Source organism: Dendropsophus ebraccatus, chromosome 8 (genome assembly GCF_027789765.1).
Source record: "Dendropsophus ebraccatus isolate aDenEbr1 chromosome 8, aDenEbr1.pat, whole genome shotgun sequence".
Taxonomy (NCBI): domain Eukaryota; kingdom Metazoa; phylum Chordata; class Amphibia; order Anura; family Hylidae; genus Dendropsophus; species Dendropsophus ebraccatus.
Window position 1 is genome coordinate 4,858,726 of NC_091461.1, and position 16,905 is coordinate 4,875,630.

At 45.2% G+C, this 16,905-nt stretch overlaps 1 protein-coding gene across 4 annotated transcripts in view; it reads left to right on the forward strand.

The window, feature by feature from the left end:
- LOC138798990 (uncharacterized) overlaps positions 1 to 14,887 on the forward strand; it is a 31,444-nt gene extending 16,557 nt beyond the window's left edge. For 2 of the 4 annotated variants that reach the window (XM_069979649.1, XM_069979650.1), the window contains 6 exons: positions 295 to 339; positions 1,811 to 1,864; positions 4,222 to 4,290; positions 4,377 to 4,424; positions 6,587 to 6,686; positions 14,730 to 14,887. In XM_069979649.1, coding sequence (XP_069835750.1) covers positions 295 to 339; positions 1,811 to 1,864; positions 4,222 to 4,290; positions 4,377 to 4,424; positions 6,587 to 6,649 — 279 coding nt within the window. In that variant the 3' untranslated portion in view covers positions 6,650 to 6,686; positions 14,730 to 14,887. The remainder of the gene's footprint in view (positions 1 to 294; positions 340 to 1,810; positions 1,865 to 4,221; positions 4,291 to 4,376; positions 4,425 to 6,586; positions 6,687 to 14,729) is intronic. The other 2 variants (XM_069979651.1, XM_069979652.1) reach the window with 1 other exon arrangement.
- The last annotated feature ends 2,018 nt before the right edge of the window (positions 14,888 to 16,905 follow it).

The following is a 16,905-nucleotide window of genomic DNA, read 5'->3' on the forward strand; positions in this document are numbered from 1 at the left end:
ACAGATGTCTCCCTCCTTACCTTTCCTCTTACAGATGTCCCTCCTTACCTTTCCTCTTACAGATTTGTCCTCCTTGCCTTTCCTCTTACAGATGTCTCCCTCCTTACCTTTCCTCTTACAGATGTCTCCCTCTTTACCTTTCCTCTTACAGATGTCTCCCTCCTTACCTTTCCTCTTGCTGATTTGTCCTCCTTGCCTTTCCTCTTACAGATGTCTCCTTCTTTACCTTTCCTCTTACAGATGAGTAATATTTTATTAGAGCTGGTTCCTGATTTTTAGTCTTTTCTATTCTAGGCAAAACAAAAAACACTGGATACAGCTGCCACTATAAAGACTCTGGTAAGGAAAAGTTTATCAAATGTTTAGAATTTATTACAGGTACATTCTGCAGTTATAATGACTTTAATACAGTTTATTTGACATTTTGTTGGTGCAGTGTCCCACTGTGTATCTACATGGGGATCTTCTGGTATAGGTAGGGTTTCTACATGGTGACCTAGTGGTATAGGTAGGGTTACTACATGGTGACCTAGTGGTATGGGTGTGGTTACTACATGGTGACATAGTGGTATATGTAGGGTTACTACATGGAGACCTAGTGGTATAGGTAGGGTTACTACATGGAGACCTAGTGGTTTAGGTAGGGTTACTACATGGTTACCTAGTGGTATAAATAGGGTTAATACATGGTGACCTAGTGGTATAGGTAGGGTTACTACATGGTGACCTAGTGGTATAGGTAGGGTTACTACATGGTGACCTAGTGGTATAGGTGTGGTTACTACATGGTGACATAGTGGTATATGTAGGGTTACTACATGGAGAACTAGTGGTATAGGTAGGGTTACAACATGGAGACCTAGTGGTTTAGGTAGGGTTACTACATGGTTACCTAGTGGTATAAATAGGGTTAATACATGGTGACCTAGTGGTATAGGTAGGGTTACTACATGGTGACCTAGTGGTATAGGTGGGGTTACTTCATGGTGACCTAGTGGAATAGGTAGGGTTACTACATGGTGACCTAGTGGTATAGGTAGGGTTACTACATGGTGACCTAGTGGTATAGGTAGGGTTACTACATGGTGACCTAGTGGTATAGGTAGAGTTACTACATGGTGACCTAGTGGAATAGGTAGGGTTACTACATGGTGACCTAGTGGTATAGGTGTGGTTACTACATGGTGACATAGTGGTATAGGTAGAGTTACTACATGGTGACCTAGTGGTAGGGTTACTACATGGTGACCTAGTGGTATAGGTGGGGTTACTGCATGGTGACATAGTGGTATATGTAGGGTTACTACATGGAGACCTAGTGGTATAGGTAGGGTTATTACATGGTGACCTAGTGGTATAGGTGTGGTTACTACATGGTGACATAGTGGTATATGTAGGGTTACTACATGGAGACCTAGTGGTATAGGTAGGGTTACTACATGGAGACCTAGTGGTTTAGGTAGGGTTACTACATGGTGACCTAGTGGTATAATTAGGGTTACTACATGGTGACCTAGTGGTATAGGTGTGGTTACTGCATGGTGACATAGTGGTATAGGTAGGGTTACTACATGGTGACATAGTGGTATAGGTAGAGTTACTACATGGTTACCTAGTGGTATATGTAGGGTTAGTAGTAACTAGTGGTATAGGTATGGTTACCTACTGGTGATCTGGTGGTATAGGTATGGTTACACCTGCTGGTGATAGGTAGGTATAGGTAGTGGTATAGGTAGGATTATTACGTGGTGACCCTGAGAAGCTAAAAATACATATGTTAATGGTCAACTTTATTCTCTGTTTTTATTAGGGAGACATTGGCTGTTTGGGGGGTGCCTTGCTGGGCATTGATGATAAAACATTGGTAAGATTCTTCAGTCTTTAACTTCTGGAAAATCAGTAGAAATTATTTTAAAGATCGGTGTACAGGACTGGTACTGCCCCTCGAGACAGTGTACAGGACTGGTACTGCCCCTCGAGACGGTGTACAGGACTGGTACTGCCCCTCGAGACGGTGTACAGGACTGGTACTGCCCCTCGAGACGGTGTACAGGACTGGTACTGCCCCTCGAGACGGTGTACAGGACTGGTACTGCCCCTCGAGACAGTGTACAGGACTGGTAGTGTCCCTCGAGACAGTGTACAGGACTGGTAGTGTCCCTCGAGACAGTGTACAGGACTGGTACTGCCCCTTGAGACAGTGTACAGGACTGGTACTGCCCCTTGAGACAGTGTACAGGACTGGTACTGCCCCTTGAGACAGTGTACGGTACTGGTACTGCCCCTTGAGACAGTGTACGGTACTGGTACTGCCCCTTGAGGCTTTACAATGTCTGTATATGTTTCTGTCTGCTACAGTGTTGCTGGTGTCTCCTTTATGTCTTGTCCTGCAGTGCTGGTTCCTCATGTCCCTCCCCCTGTATGTCTATCTGTATACTGCAGTAAAGAAAAACAGAGGAGAGGAGGAGGACATAGCATACAGAGAGCTTTCTGGGTCTTCTCTGTGGGGGAGTAGCGCTAGTCCTCGTGGTGGTGTTGATGGTGGCAGTATTGCTTTGTATTTAACACATGATTTTAAGGTAGTATTGTAGTATTTAATACCATGGTTTTTTCCTGTACTTTTTCTATCTGTACATGTGCAGGCTTGTTGTTCATTTAATATTTGTCTATATGTTTGGCAGCTCCGGTCATGGTTGCATTATTTTGTGCATCTAATCCCCTGTAAGGTTTAGACCCGCTATTTATACTGTATGTGGGTCAACCTGGATTACTTTTGTGTTCCTCATTGGAACATTTTAGATGTTTTTAATTCAATGTTTGGTGTTTTGCTTAAATAAAATTTGACATTTTTTCATACTTCATACTTGTGGTGTGCGCTTGTATAGTGTGTCCAGCTTTTTTCTTCCTTTGTTTATTATTGATGGTGGCAGTAGCGGTAGACCTCGTGGTGGCGGTGTTGGTGGCAGTTGCACCAAAGAAACCAAATATCCGTACAGCTTATTGTATCCCTCACCAATACCAGGCCACAATAACCATCTCCCTGCCATCTGGTCCAGGCTTCTTCCTCCATGGCTGCAGTTACTGGTCTGACCCATAGAGGCTCTTGCAATGTGATTATTATTATTATTATTATTGGTTTCTATTAGGCTAAAGTAGTAAAAGAAAACAGACTAGATCCCTAGGTCCGGCTGTAATTAGAGATCAGCAAACTGAACTTCACAAACCAAAGTTCATTACGGATGTTGCAAAAAGTTTGACTTGTTACACAAGGGAACTTTTTCCAAAGTTCGTACTAACTTGTTCCAAAATGGCGGCACATATTACAGTAGACTACTGTAAAAGCGCAGGTGTAAAGAGTTATCCATAATCCCTTCACTCTACACCAGGCCACAACTGGCAGAACTCGCCCAGCCAGCAGCGTTGCCTCGGAGAGGGTATTCAGTGTGGCAGGGTCTACTGTGCCACCAAGGAGAACAAGGCTGTTTTGCCTCAGTGTAGAGAGGTTCACGTTCATTAAGATGAACCAATCCTGGAGAACTCCACATTGTAACGCCCTGTGATGTTAATTAGGTAATCCAGGAAAAATCCACTTTTCTCATATACACAGGATAGGGAAAATGTAGGAGATTGCAGGGGGTCCGACCTCTGTACCACTCCAGTTCTAGCCAGACAGTGGCAGAGCGGAAACACCCCAAGCCATACATATATGAGGGCACACTCCACTTGGTTGGCCATACATATATGAGTGCACACTCCACTTGGTTGGCCATACATATATGAGTGCACACTCCAATTGGTTGGCCATACATATATGAGTGCACACTCCACTTGGTTGGCCATACATATATGAGTGCACACTCCACTTGGTTGGCCATACATATGAGTGCACACTCCACTTGTTTGGGACATCACAGTAGTCTCTATATACGCATGACTTGTCATCAGCCGTAGGCCCTGACACTACATATGGACTATTTCACTCATCCAGGGCTATGATACCAATGCGGATGATGGCCCTATAGATGGCGTCTGTCCTGAATAGAGAGGAGAGGGAGGGGGTCTTAGCCTATAGAGTATCATAAACATTAGATCATCGGATCCGTAAACATCATAGAGAAATGTATAATGAGGGATTATAGGACTCTGTAACCTATGGATTATGTGATCACTCCTATCACCAGAGAATATACCGCCATCTGTAACTTATGTTACTCTTTCTAGGAAAAGCTCAGTACAGTCCTCGGTGAAAGCCTCACTCCCGCATTGAGGAACCTCATAGAGACAGTGAAGGTAATGGAGCTGGACTTCTAGGACTTCATTAATATGACGCTTCATCACTGCTAATCCTGTCTCCTTATACACTTGTGATATTACAGGGACTCCCCGCAGTCGGTCCAGTTGTGTCCAGCTTATTATGCACAGTGGTGAGTATGGATAATATGGTGGGTTTATATCAGGTCCTTGTAGACGATGTCTGTCTTAGGGCCGTATTACATGAAGCGATTATCGGCCGTACTTGCCCGATTACAGTTCCTGCCTATAATCATTTCTCACAATGAAAGGCACAATGTCGGCTGATCGGTCCCAGTCTGAATCACTCTGGTCCTACGCTAAGAGCCAGCTGATTCCTGTATAACTAATGCGAGGCCTCGTCCTCAGACCCGTTCATGTATCTCACTTTATTATGTTGCTCCTTGTTCTAAAATAAAAATAAATAGATGAAGTTTTCCCTTGAAAGATGTTTGTACTCCTTGACTGGAGTCACCAGTGGTAAATTCAGCTGATTGGATGGAATCTGGAGAGACTCCGCCCTCTGTCTACATAAGGGCTCACAGCTGACAATTCATCACAGCAAGCACCAAGCCATGAGGAGGAAAGAGCTGCCAGTAGAGCTCAGAGACAGGACTGTGAGGAGGAGGAAAGAGCTGCCTGTAGAGCTCAGAGACAGGATTGTGTGGAGGAGGAAAGAGCTCCCTGTAGAGCTCAGAGACAGGACTGTGAGGAGGAGGAAAGAGCTGCCTGTAGAGCTCAGAGACAGGATTGTGTGGAGGAGGAAAGAGCTCCCTGTAGAGCTCAGAGACAGGACTGTGAGGAGGAGGAAAGAGCTGCCTGTAAAGCTCATAGACAGGATTGTGTGGAGGAGGAAAGAGCTGCCTGTAGAGCTCCGAGACAGAACTGTGTGGAGGAGGAAAGAGCTGCCTGTAGAGCTCAGAGACAGGACTGTGTGGAGGAGGAAAGAGCTGCCCGTAGAGCTCAGAGACAGGACTGTGTGGAGGAGGAAAGAGCTGCCTGTAGAGCCCAGAGACAGGACTGTGTGGAGGAGGAAAGAGCTGCCTGTAGAGCTCAGAGACAGGACTGTGTGGAGGAGGGAAGAGCAGCCTGTAGAGCTCAGAGACAGGACTGTGTGGAGGAGGAAAGAGCTGCCTGTAGAGCTCAGAGACAGGACTGTGTGGTGGAGGAGGAAAGAGCTGCCTGTAGAGCCCAGAGACAGGACTGTGTGGAGGAGGAAAGAGCTGCCTGTAGAGCCCAGAGACAGGACTGTGTGGAGGAGGAAAGAGCTGCCTGTAGAGATCAGAGATAGGACGGTGTTGAGGAGCAGATCTGGAAAAATAGACAAACACATCTCTGCTGCACCGTGGCCTCTGAGCCAAGAAGGCTGGAGGCGGAATTACTGCCAGAGGGGCTTCATCTAATAATAGTAACTGCTGTTGGGATTATAAATATTTCTACCATCCTGTTGTCACAGATCTTTATGGGGTATTGGGGACAGAATGGTGGGAACACGGAGCCCATAACCTGTGAGGAAAGTGACCGGGCTGAGGACTGCTGGAATGTGCTGTACAAGTAGGAGATAAGATGGTTGTTGTTTTGGACAACAAAGATATAAGTTATAATCCATTAAAATGTCTGATCGATCCATAGTATTAGATTTAGTAATGAACACAGACATGCTGTACATAATCTCACACTACATACACATCATACATACACATCATACATATCGTACACATCATACATATCGTACACATCATACACATCGTACACATCATACACATCGTACACATCATACACATCGTACACATCGTACACATCGTACACATCGTACACATCATACACATCATACATATCGTACACATCATACATATCGTACACATCATACATACACATCATACATATCGTACACATCATACATATCGTACACATCATACACATCGTACACATCATACATATCGTACACATCATACATACACATCATACATATCGTACACATCATACATATCGTACACATCATACACATCGTACACATCATACATATCGTACACATCATACATACACATCATACATATCGTACACATCATACATATCGTACACATCATACACATCGTACACATCATACATATCGTACACATCATACATACACATCATACATATCGTACACATCATACATATCGTACACATCATACATACACACACTGTACACATTGCCATCACCTTTCCTTATACATATGGAGCATTACTTATTATAATAATAGAAAGATAAGATCATTTCACTTTTTCATTCAAAATATATGGATTTCCTTAACAGACGGGTGTTGTGAAAGATGTGCTGGGTGGCGGCGGCATCAAACTTCTGAATATTGCTGGATAGAAGAGGAAAAGAAAACATAACGCGGCTGTGGTACTGTGTAAGTATGAAGCAAATGCCCCAGATCAGTCTGTGAGGTATCAGCGATGTGTATAGAGAGAATACAGTATATACCTGAGGGGGAAAGTGATATAAGTGACCAGGCCGGGAAACAGGACAGCAGCGCTGATCAGTCACTATGTCTCCTCCCTGTCTATTAGTCACAGTCTACACTCAGAGGACAGAGGAGAGTAATATGCAATAAGTACATTAAGTATATATTGTTCCTAAACACCACAAGTAATAGTGCCTTAGTGTAATAGTGTGATCAGACAGAGCAGGTCCCCATCCTAACCAAGTAATAGTGCCCTATACCTACACTACAGTGATCAGACAGCAGGTCACCATCCTAACCAAGTAATAGTGCCCTATACCTACACTACAGTGATCAGACAGAGCAGGTCACCATCCTAACCAAGTAATAGTGCCCTATACCTACACTACAGTGATCAGACAGAGCACATTACCATCCTAACCAAGTAATAGTGCCCTATACCTACACTACAGTGATCAGACAGCAGGTCACCATCCTAACCAAGTAATAGTGCCCTATACCTACACTACAGTGATCAGACAGAGCAGGTCACCATCCTAACCAAGTAATAGTGCCCTATACCTACACTACAGTGATCAGACAGAGCAGGTCACCATCCTAACCAAGTAATAGTGCCCTATACCTACACTACAGTGATCAGACACAGCAGGTCACCATCCTAACCAAGTAATAGTGCCCTATACCTACACTACAGTGATCAGACAGAGCAAATCACCATCCTAACCAAGTAATAGTGCCCTATACCTACACTACAGTGATCAGACAGAGCAGGTCACCATCCTAACCAAGTAATAGTGCCCTATACCTACACTACAGTGATCAGACAGAGCAGGTCACCATCCTAACCAAGTAATAGTGCCCTATACCTACACTACAGTGATCAGACAGCAGGTCACCATCCTAACCAAGTAATAGTGCCCTATACCTACACTACAGTGATCAGACAGAGCAGGTCACCATCCTAACCAAGTAATAGTGTCCTATACCTACACTACAGTGATCAGACAGCAGGTCACCATCCTAACCAAGTAATAGTGCCCTATACCTACACTACAGTGATCAGACAGAGCACATCACCATCCTAACCAAGTAATAGTGCCCTATACCTACACTACAGTGATCCGACAGAGCAGGTCACCATCCTAACCAAGTAATAGTGCCCTATACCTACACTACAGTGATCAGACAGCAGGTCACCATCCTAACCAAGTAATAGTGCCCTATACCTACACTACAGTGATCAGACAGCACATCACCATCCTAACCAAGTAATAGTGCCCTATACCTACACTACAGTGATCAGACAGCAGGTCACCATCCTAACCAAGTAATAGTGCCCTATACCTACACTACAGTGATCAGACAGAGCACATTACCATCCTAACCAAGTAATAGTGCCCTATACCTACACTACAGTGATCCGACAGAGCAGGTCACCATCCTAACCAAGTAATAGTGCCCTATACCTACACTACAGTGATCAGACAGAGCAGGTCCCCATCCTAACCAAGTAATAGTGCCCTATACCTACACTACAGTGATCAGACAGAGCACGTCACCATCCTAACCAAGTAATAGTGCCCTATACCTACACTACAGTGATCAGACAGCAGGTCCCCATCCTAACCAAGTAATAGTGCCCTATACCTACACTACAGTGATCAGACAGAGCAGGTCCCCATCCTAACCAAGTAATAGTGCCCTATACCTACACTACAGTGATCAGACAGCACATTACCATCCTAACCAAGTAATAGTGTCCTATACCTACACTACAGTGATCAGACAGAGCACGTCACCATCCTAACCAAGTAATAGTGCCCTATACCTACACTACAGTGATCAGACAGCACATTACCATCCTAACCAAGTAATAGTGCCCTATACCTACACTACAGTGATCAGACAGAGCAGGTCCCCATCCTAACCAAGTAATAGTGCCCTATACCTACACTACAGTGATCAGACAGAGCACATCACCATCCTAACCAAGTAATAGTGTCCTATACCTACACTACAGTGATCAGACAGCAGGTCCCCATCCTAACCAAGTAATAGTGCCCTATACCTACACTACAGTGATCAGACAGAGCACATCACCATCCTAACCAAGTAATAGTGCCCTATACCTACATTACAGTGATCAGACAGAGCAGGTCACCATCCTAACCAAGTAATAGTGCCCTATACCTACACTACAGTGATCAGACAGCAGGTCACCATCCTAACCAAGTAATAGTGCCCTATACCTACACTACAGTGATCAGACAGCAGGTCACCATCCTAACCAAGTAATAGTGCCCTATACCTACACTACAGTGATCAGACAGAGCACATCACCATCCTAACCAAGTAATAGTGCCCTATACCTACACTACAGTGATCAGACAGAGCACATCACCATCCTAACCAAGTAATAGTGCCCTATACCTACACTACAGTGATCAGACAGAGCAGGTCACCATCCTAACCAAGTAATAGTGCCCTATACCTACACTACAGTGATCAGACAGAGCAGGTCACCATCCTAACCAAGTAATAGTGCCCTATACCTACACTACAGTGATCAGACAGCAGGTCACCATCCTAACCAAGTAATAGTGCCCTATACCTACACTACAGTGATCAGACAGCAGGTCACCATCCTAACCAAGTAATAGTGCCCTATACCTACACTACAGTGATCAGACAGAGCACATCACCATCCTAACCAAGTAATAGTGCCCTATACCTACACTACAGTGATCAGACAGAGCAGGTCACCATCCTAACCAAGTAATAGTGCCCTATACCTACACTACAGTGATCAGACAGCAGGTCACCATCCTAACCAAGTAATAGTGCCCTATACCTACACTACAGTGATCAGACAGCGCAGGTCACCATCCTAACCAAGTAATAGTGCCCTATACCTACACTACAGTGATCAGACAGAGCAGGTCACCATCCTAACCAAGTAATAGTGCCCTATACCTGACCCCTGGACTAGGGTCAGCTGGGTCTCATACACAGGCTGGGAGGTGAGGTGGGCGGGGTGGAGGAATGATCTATGCTATCATTGCTAGTACCCTGTCTCCGCTGGCTGATGAGAGGTGTGCAGGACTGGGCTCAGTTAAGCTACTTGGACGTGCTTTACCTTTATTTGTCTTTGGTGAACATTCTTCAATTGCAGACCCACTCACATGGTGGGAGGAGGTCGAGAATCATGGTCTGCAGACTTTTATGCATGCTCAACAAGGACTGTGGAACTGACAGAACTGAGGAATGGGGGGTGGGCTAGGGAGGGTTGGGGTCGGAGGGTATGCCCTCTGGGGAGTTTTTGTTTGTTAATGAAAAATGCAAATATTTCAATAAAAATAATTTGGATTAAAAAAAAAAAATAGTGCCCTATACCTACACTACAGTGATCAGACAGAGCAGGTCCCCATCCTAACCAAGTAATAGTGCCCTATACCTACACTACAGTGATCAGACAGAGCAGGTCCCCATCCTAACCAAGTAATAGTGCCCTATACCTACACTACAGTGATCAGACAGCAGGTCACCATCCTAACCAAGTAATAGTGCCCTATACCTACACTACAGTGATCAGACAGCAGGTCACCATCCTAACCAAGTAATAGTGCCCTATACCTACACTACAGTGATCAGACAGCAGGTCACCATCCTAACCAAGTAATAGTGCCCTATACCTACACTACAGTGATCAGACAGCAGGTCACCATCCTAACCAAGTAATAGTGCCCTATACCTACACTACAGTGATCAGACAGAGCAGGTCCCCATCCTAACCAAGTAATAGTGCCCTATACCTACACTACAGTGATCAGACAGCAGGTCACCATCCTAACCAAGTAATAGTGCCCTATACCTACACTACAGTGATCAGACAGAGCACATCACCATCCTAACCAAGTAATAGTGCCCTATACCTACACTACAGTGATCAGACAGCAGGTCACCATCCTAACCAAGTAATAGTGCCCTATACCTACACTACAGTGATCAGACAGAGCAGGTCCCCATCCTAACCAAGTAATAGTGCCCTATACCTACACTACAGTGATCAGACAGCAGGTCACCATCCTAACCAAGTAATAGTGCCCTATACCTACACTACAGTGATCAGACAGAGCACATCACCATCCTAACCAAGTAATAGTGCCCTATACCTACACTACAGTGATCAGACAGAGCACATCACCATCCTAACCAAGTAATAGTGCCCTATACCTACACTACATTGATCAGACAGAGCACATCACCATCCTAACCAAGTAATAGTGCCCTATACCTACACTACAGTGATCAGACAGAGCAGTTCACCATCCTAACCAAGTAATAGTGCCCTATACCTACACTACAGTGATCAGACAGAGCAGGTCCCCATCCTAACCAAGTAATAGTGCCCTATACCTACACTACAGTGATCAGACAGAGCACATCACCATCCTAACCAAGTAATAGTGCCCTATACCTACACTACAGTGATCAGACACAGCAGGTCACCATCCTAACCAAGTAATAGTGCCCTATACCTACACTACAGTGATCAGACAGAGCACATCACCATCCTAACCAAGTAATAGTGCCCTATACCTACACTACAGTGATCAGACAGAGCACATCACCATCCTAACCAAGTAATAGTGCCCTATACCTACACTACAGTGATCAGACAGAGCAGGTCACTATCCTAACCAAGTAATAGTGCCCTATACCTACACTACAGTGATCAGACAGCAGGTCCCCATCCTAACCAAGTAATAGTGCCCTATACCTACACTACAGTGATCAGACAGAGCACATCACCATCCTAACCAAGTAATAGTGCCCTATACCTACACTACAGTGATCAGACAGCAGGTCACCATCCTAACCAAGTAATAGTGCCCTATACCTACACTACAGTGATCAGACAGCAGGTCACCATCCTAACCAAGTAATAGTGCCCTATACCTACACTACAGTGATCAGACAGCGCAGGTCACCATCCTAACCAAGTAATAGTGCCCTATACCTACACTACAGTGATCAGACAGAGCACATCACCATCCTAACCAAGTAATAGTGCCCTATACCTACACTACAGTGATCAGACAGCAGGTCACCATCCTAACCAAGTAATAGTGCCCTATACCTACACTACAGTGATCAGACAGCAGGTCACCATCCTAACCAAGTAATAGTGCCCTATACCTACACTACAGTGATCAGACAGCAGGTCCCCATCCTAACCAAGTAATAGTGCCCTATACCTACACTACAGTGATCAGACAGCAGGTCACCATCCTAACCAAGTAATAGTGCCCTATACCTACACTACAGTGATCAGACAGAGCAGGTCACCATCCTAACCAAGTAATAGTGCCCTATACCTACACTACAGTGATCAGACAGCAGGTCACCATCCTAACCAAGTAATAGTGCCCTATACCTACACTACAGTGATCAGACAGAGCAGGTCACCATCCTAACCAAGTAATAGTGCCCTATACCTACACTACAGTGATCCGACAGAGCAGGTCCCCATCCTAACCAAGTAATAGTGCCCTATACCTACACTACAGTGATCAGACAGCAGGTCCCCATCCTAACCAAGTAATAGTGCCCTATACCTACACTACAGTGATCAGACAGCACATTACCATCCTAACCAAGTAATAGTGCCCTATACCTACACTACAGTGATCAGACAGCGCAGGTCACCATCCTAACCAAGTAATAGTGCCCTATACCTACACTACAGTGATCAGACAGAGCAGGTCCCCATCCTAACCAAGTAATAGTGCCCTATACCTACACTACAGTGATCAGACAGAGCACATCACCATCCTAACCAAGTAATAGTGCCCTATACCTACACTACAGTGATCAGACAGAGCACATTACCATCCTAACCAAGTAATAGTGCCCTATACCTACACTACAGTGATCAGACAGCAGGTCACCATCCTAACCAAGTAATAGTGCCCTATACCTACACTACAGTGATCAGACAGAGCACATCACCATCCTAACCAAGTAATAGTGCCCTATACCTACACTACAGTGATCAGACAGAGCACATTACCATCCTAACCAAGTAATAGTGCCCTATACCTACACTACAGTGATCAGACAGCAGGTCACCATCCTAACCAAGTAATAGTGCCCTATACCTACACTACAGTGATCAGACAGCAGGTCCCCATCCTAACCAAGTAATAGTGCCCTATACCTACACTACAGTGATCAGACAGAGAACATCACCATCCTAACCAAGTAATAGTGCCCTATACCTACACTACAGTGATCAGACAGCAGGTCACCATCCTAACCAAGTAATAGTGCCCTATACCTACACTACAGTGATCAGACAGAGCAGGTCACCATCCTAACCAAGTAATAGTGCCCTATACCTACACTACAGTGATCAGACAGCACATCACCATCCTAACCAAGTAATAGTGCCCTATACCTACACTACAGTGATCAGACAGAGCACATCACCATCCTAACCAAGTAATAGTGCCCTATACCTACACTACAGTGATCAGACAGAGCACATCACCATCCTAACCAAGTAATAGTGCCCTATACCTACACTACAGTGATCAGACAGAGCACATTACCATCCTAACCAAGTAATAGTGCCCTATACCTACACTACAGTGATCAGACAGCAGGTCACCATCCTAACCAAGTAATAGTGCCCTATACCTACACTACAGTGATCAGACAGCAGGTCACCATCCTAACCAAGTAATAGTGCCCTATACCTACACTACAGTGATCAGACAGCACATTACCATCCTAACCAAGTAATAGTGCCCTATACCTACACTACAGTGATCAGACAGCACATCACCATCCTAACCAAGTAATAGTGCCCTATACCTACACTACAGTGATCAGACAGAGCACATCACCATCCTAACCAAGTAATAGTGCCCTATACCTACACTACAGTGATCAGACAGCAGGTCCCCATCCTAACCAAGTAATAGTGCCCTATACCTACACTACAGTGATCAGACAGCAGGTCACCATCCTACCCAAGTAATAGTGTCCTATACCTACACTACAGTGATCAGACAGAGCAGGTCCCCATCCTAACCAAGTAATAGTGCCCTATACCTACACTACAGTGATCAGACAGCAGGTCACCATCCTAACCAAGTAATAGTGCCCTATACCTACACTACAGTGATCCGACAGAGCAGGTCACCATCCTAACCAAGTAATAGTGCCCTAGGTCTATACAGCGTGTCTGAAAAGTGCAAATACTTTACCAGTTTGAGAGATCCGGTCCGCAGTATACTCTCTGTGCACAGACTGTATATTGCATCGAGGACCTAGGCCCAGTAAGAATATCCTGCAGTCGCATGCTGCAATTTTTGCAACTTTTTATGCATTTATGATTTTCTGAAAGTAAGCCAAAATTCCACAAATCACAGTAAAAAAAACATTAACTAAATAAAACAAAATCACAGCCGATGCATAAAAAAAACAGACTGTGTAATGACGCCTGAAGACGTAAAATCCTCGTAAAACACCTCAGTGGGATCATAGGTGAAATCTCTTTCTCCTCATGGTGATATTTCTCTCTCTTGTATGTGACTCTCACTCTGCGTCTCATGGTCTCCATCAGAGGTATACGCAGGGATAGTCTGGTGGGGGTAATTCTGCTACATCTGTATACGGTGTGACCACGGCTTCTATTGTGAAAAGCAAAACCGGTCCTGCCCTATAGATATTCCGGCACACCCCAATATAGAGCAGGTCAGCAGATTGCAGTTTGGACACAACATATACTACCAGGTCCAGTGTCTATGCATTTATGTGCTGGGAACATTCCAGGCTGATAAAGGAAAGGGCAGGAGAAACAAGGTGTGACATGTATCTTAGTATCCTGATACTATCCTCAATGATTGTGACATCAGCTTTGGTAACTCCAGACACCATGTTACTTATATCATCCAACATATGCACCTTTATACCCTACAGGACCTCAGGATCACAACCCTGATGAACCCGACACAGGAGAAACCTGTCGATCTTTCTAATTTCCTGACACTTTTTTCAATCATCTTTACCGATTGTTTCCAAATGTTCTCCTCTCTTCTTAAAATCGCATCTTAACACAATAAACTCCCTGAATGTTACCTTGTGTGGGATGTTTTTTAAGAATATTTTTTATCAGGACATCCTTGTATAACACTGCAGGGAAATCTCTCAGGATATTGGTTCTTACTGAGGGAATCCAGCTAGAGGTTTGGAGGCAATGTACCAGAGAAAACAGGAGTAAATTGTCTCCTCTTGACAAGACAGAAAACAGCGTCTATAGGACATATCAGCAGGTTACATGCTTCATCCTCAGCTCCCCGTACCCTATAGGACATATCAGCAGGTTACATGCTTCATCCTCAGCTCCCCCCTCTCTATAGGACATATCAGCAGGTTACATGCTTCATCCTCAGCTCCCCGTGCTCTATAGGACATATCAGCAGGTTACATGCTTCATCCTCAGCTCCCCGTGCTCTATAGGACATATCAGCAGGTTACATGCTTCATCCTCAGCTCCCCCCCCCCCTCTATAGGACATATCAGGAGGTTACATGCTTCATCCTCAGCTCCCCCCTCTATAGGACATATCAGCAGGTTACATGCTTCATCCTCAGCTCCCTGTGCTCTATAGGACATATCAGCAGGTTACATGCTTCATCCTCAGCTCCCCGTGCTCTACAGGACATATCAGCAGGTTACATGCTTCATCCTCAGCTCCCCCCTCTATAGGACATATCAGCAGGTTACATACTTCATCCTCAGCTCCCCGTGCTCTATAGGACATATCAGCAGGTTACATGCTTCATCCTCAGCTCCCCCCTCTCTATAGGACATATCAGCAGGTTACATGCTTCATCCTCAGCTCCCCCCTCTATAGGACATATCAGCAGGTTACATGCTTCATCCTCATCTCCCCGTACTCTATAGGACATATCAGCAGGTTACATGCTTCATCCTCAGCTCCCCGTGCTCTATAGGGTGATATCAGCAGGTTACATGCTTCATCCTCAGCTCCCCGTGCTCTACAGGACATATCAGCAGGTTACATGCTTCATCCTCAGCCCCCCCCCTCTATAGGACATATCAGCAGGTTACATGCTTCATCCTCATCTCCCCGTACTCTATAGGACATATCAGCAGGTTACATGCTTCATCCTCATCTCCCCGTGCTCTGTAGGACATATCAGCAGGTAACAGGATTCATCCTCAGCTCCCCGTGCTCTATAGGACATATCAGCAGGTTACATGCTTCATCCTCAGCTCCCCGTGCTCTATAGGACATATCAGCAGGTTACATGCTTCATCCTCAGCTCCCTGTGCTCTATAGGACATATCAGCAGGTTACATGCTTCATCCTCAGCTCCCCCCCCCTCCTCTATAGGACTTATCAGCAGGTTATATGCTTCATCCTCAGCTCCCCCCCCCCCCCTCTATAGGACATATCAGCAGGTTACATGCCTTATCCTCAGCTCCCCGTGCTCTATAGGACATATCAGCAGGTTACATGCTTCATTCTCAGCCCCCCTCTATAGGACATATCAGCAGGTTACATGCTTCATCCTCAGCTCCCTGTGCTCTATAGGACATATCAGCAGGTTACATGCCTTATCCTCAGCTCCCCGTGCTCTATAGGACATATCAGCAGGTTACATGCCTTATCCTCAGCTCCCCGTGCTCTATAGGACATATCAGCAGGTTACATGCTTCATCCTCAGCTCCCCCCCCCCCTCTATAGGACATATCAGCAGGTTACATGCTTCATCCTCAGCTCCCCGTGCTCTATAGGACATATCAGCAGGTTACATGCTTCATCCTCAGCTCCCCGTGCTCTATAGGACATATCAGCAGGTTACATGCTTCATCCTCAGCTCCCCCCCCCCTCTATAGGACATATCAGCAGGTTACATGCTTCATCCTCAGCTCCCCGTGCTCTATAGGACATATCAGCAGGTTACATGCTTCATCCTCAGCTCCCCGTGCTCTATAGGACATATGAGCAGGTTACATGCTTCATCCTCAGCTCCCCGTGCTCTATAGGACATATCAGCAGGTTACATGCTTCATCCTCAGCTCCCCGTACTCTATAAGACATATCAGCAGGTTACATGCTTCATCC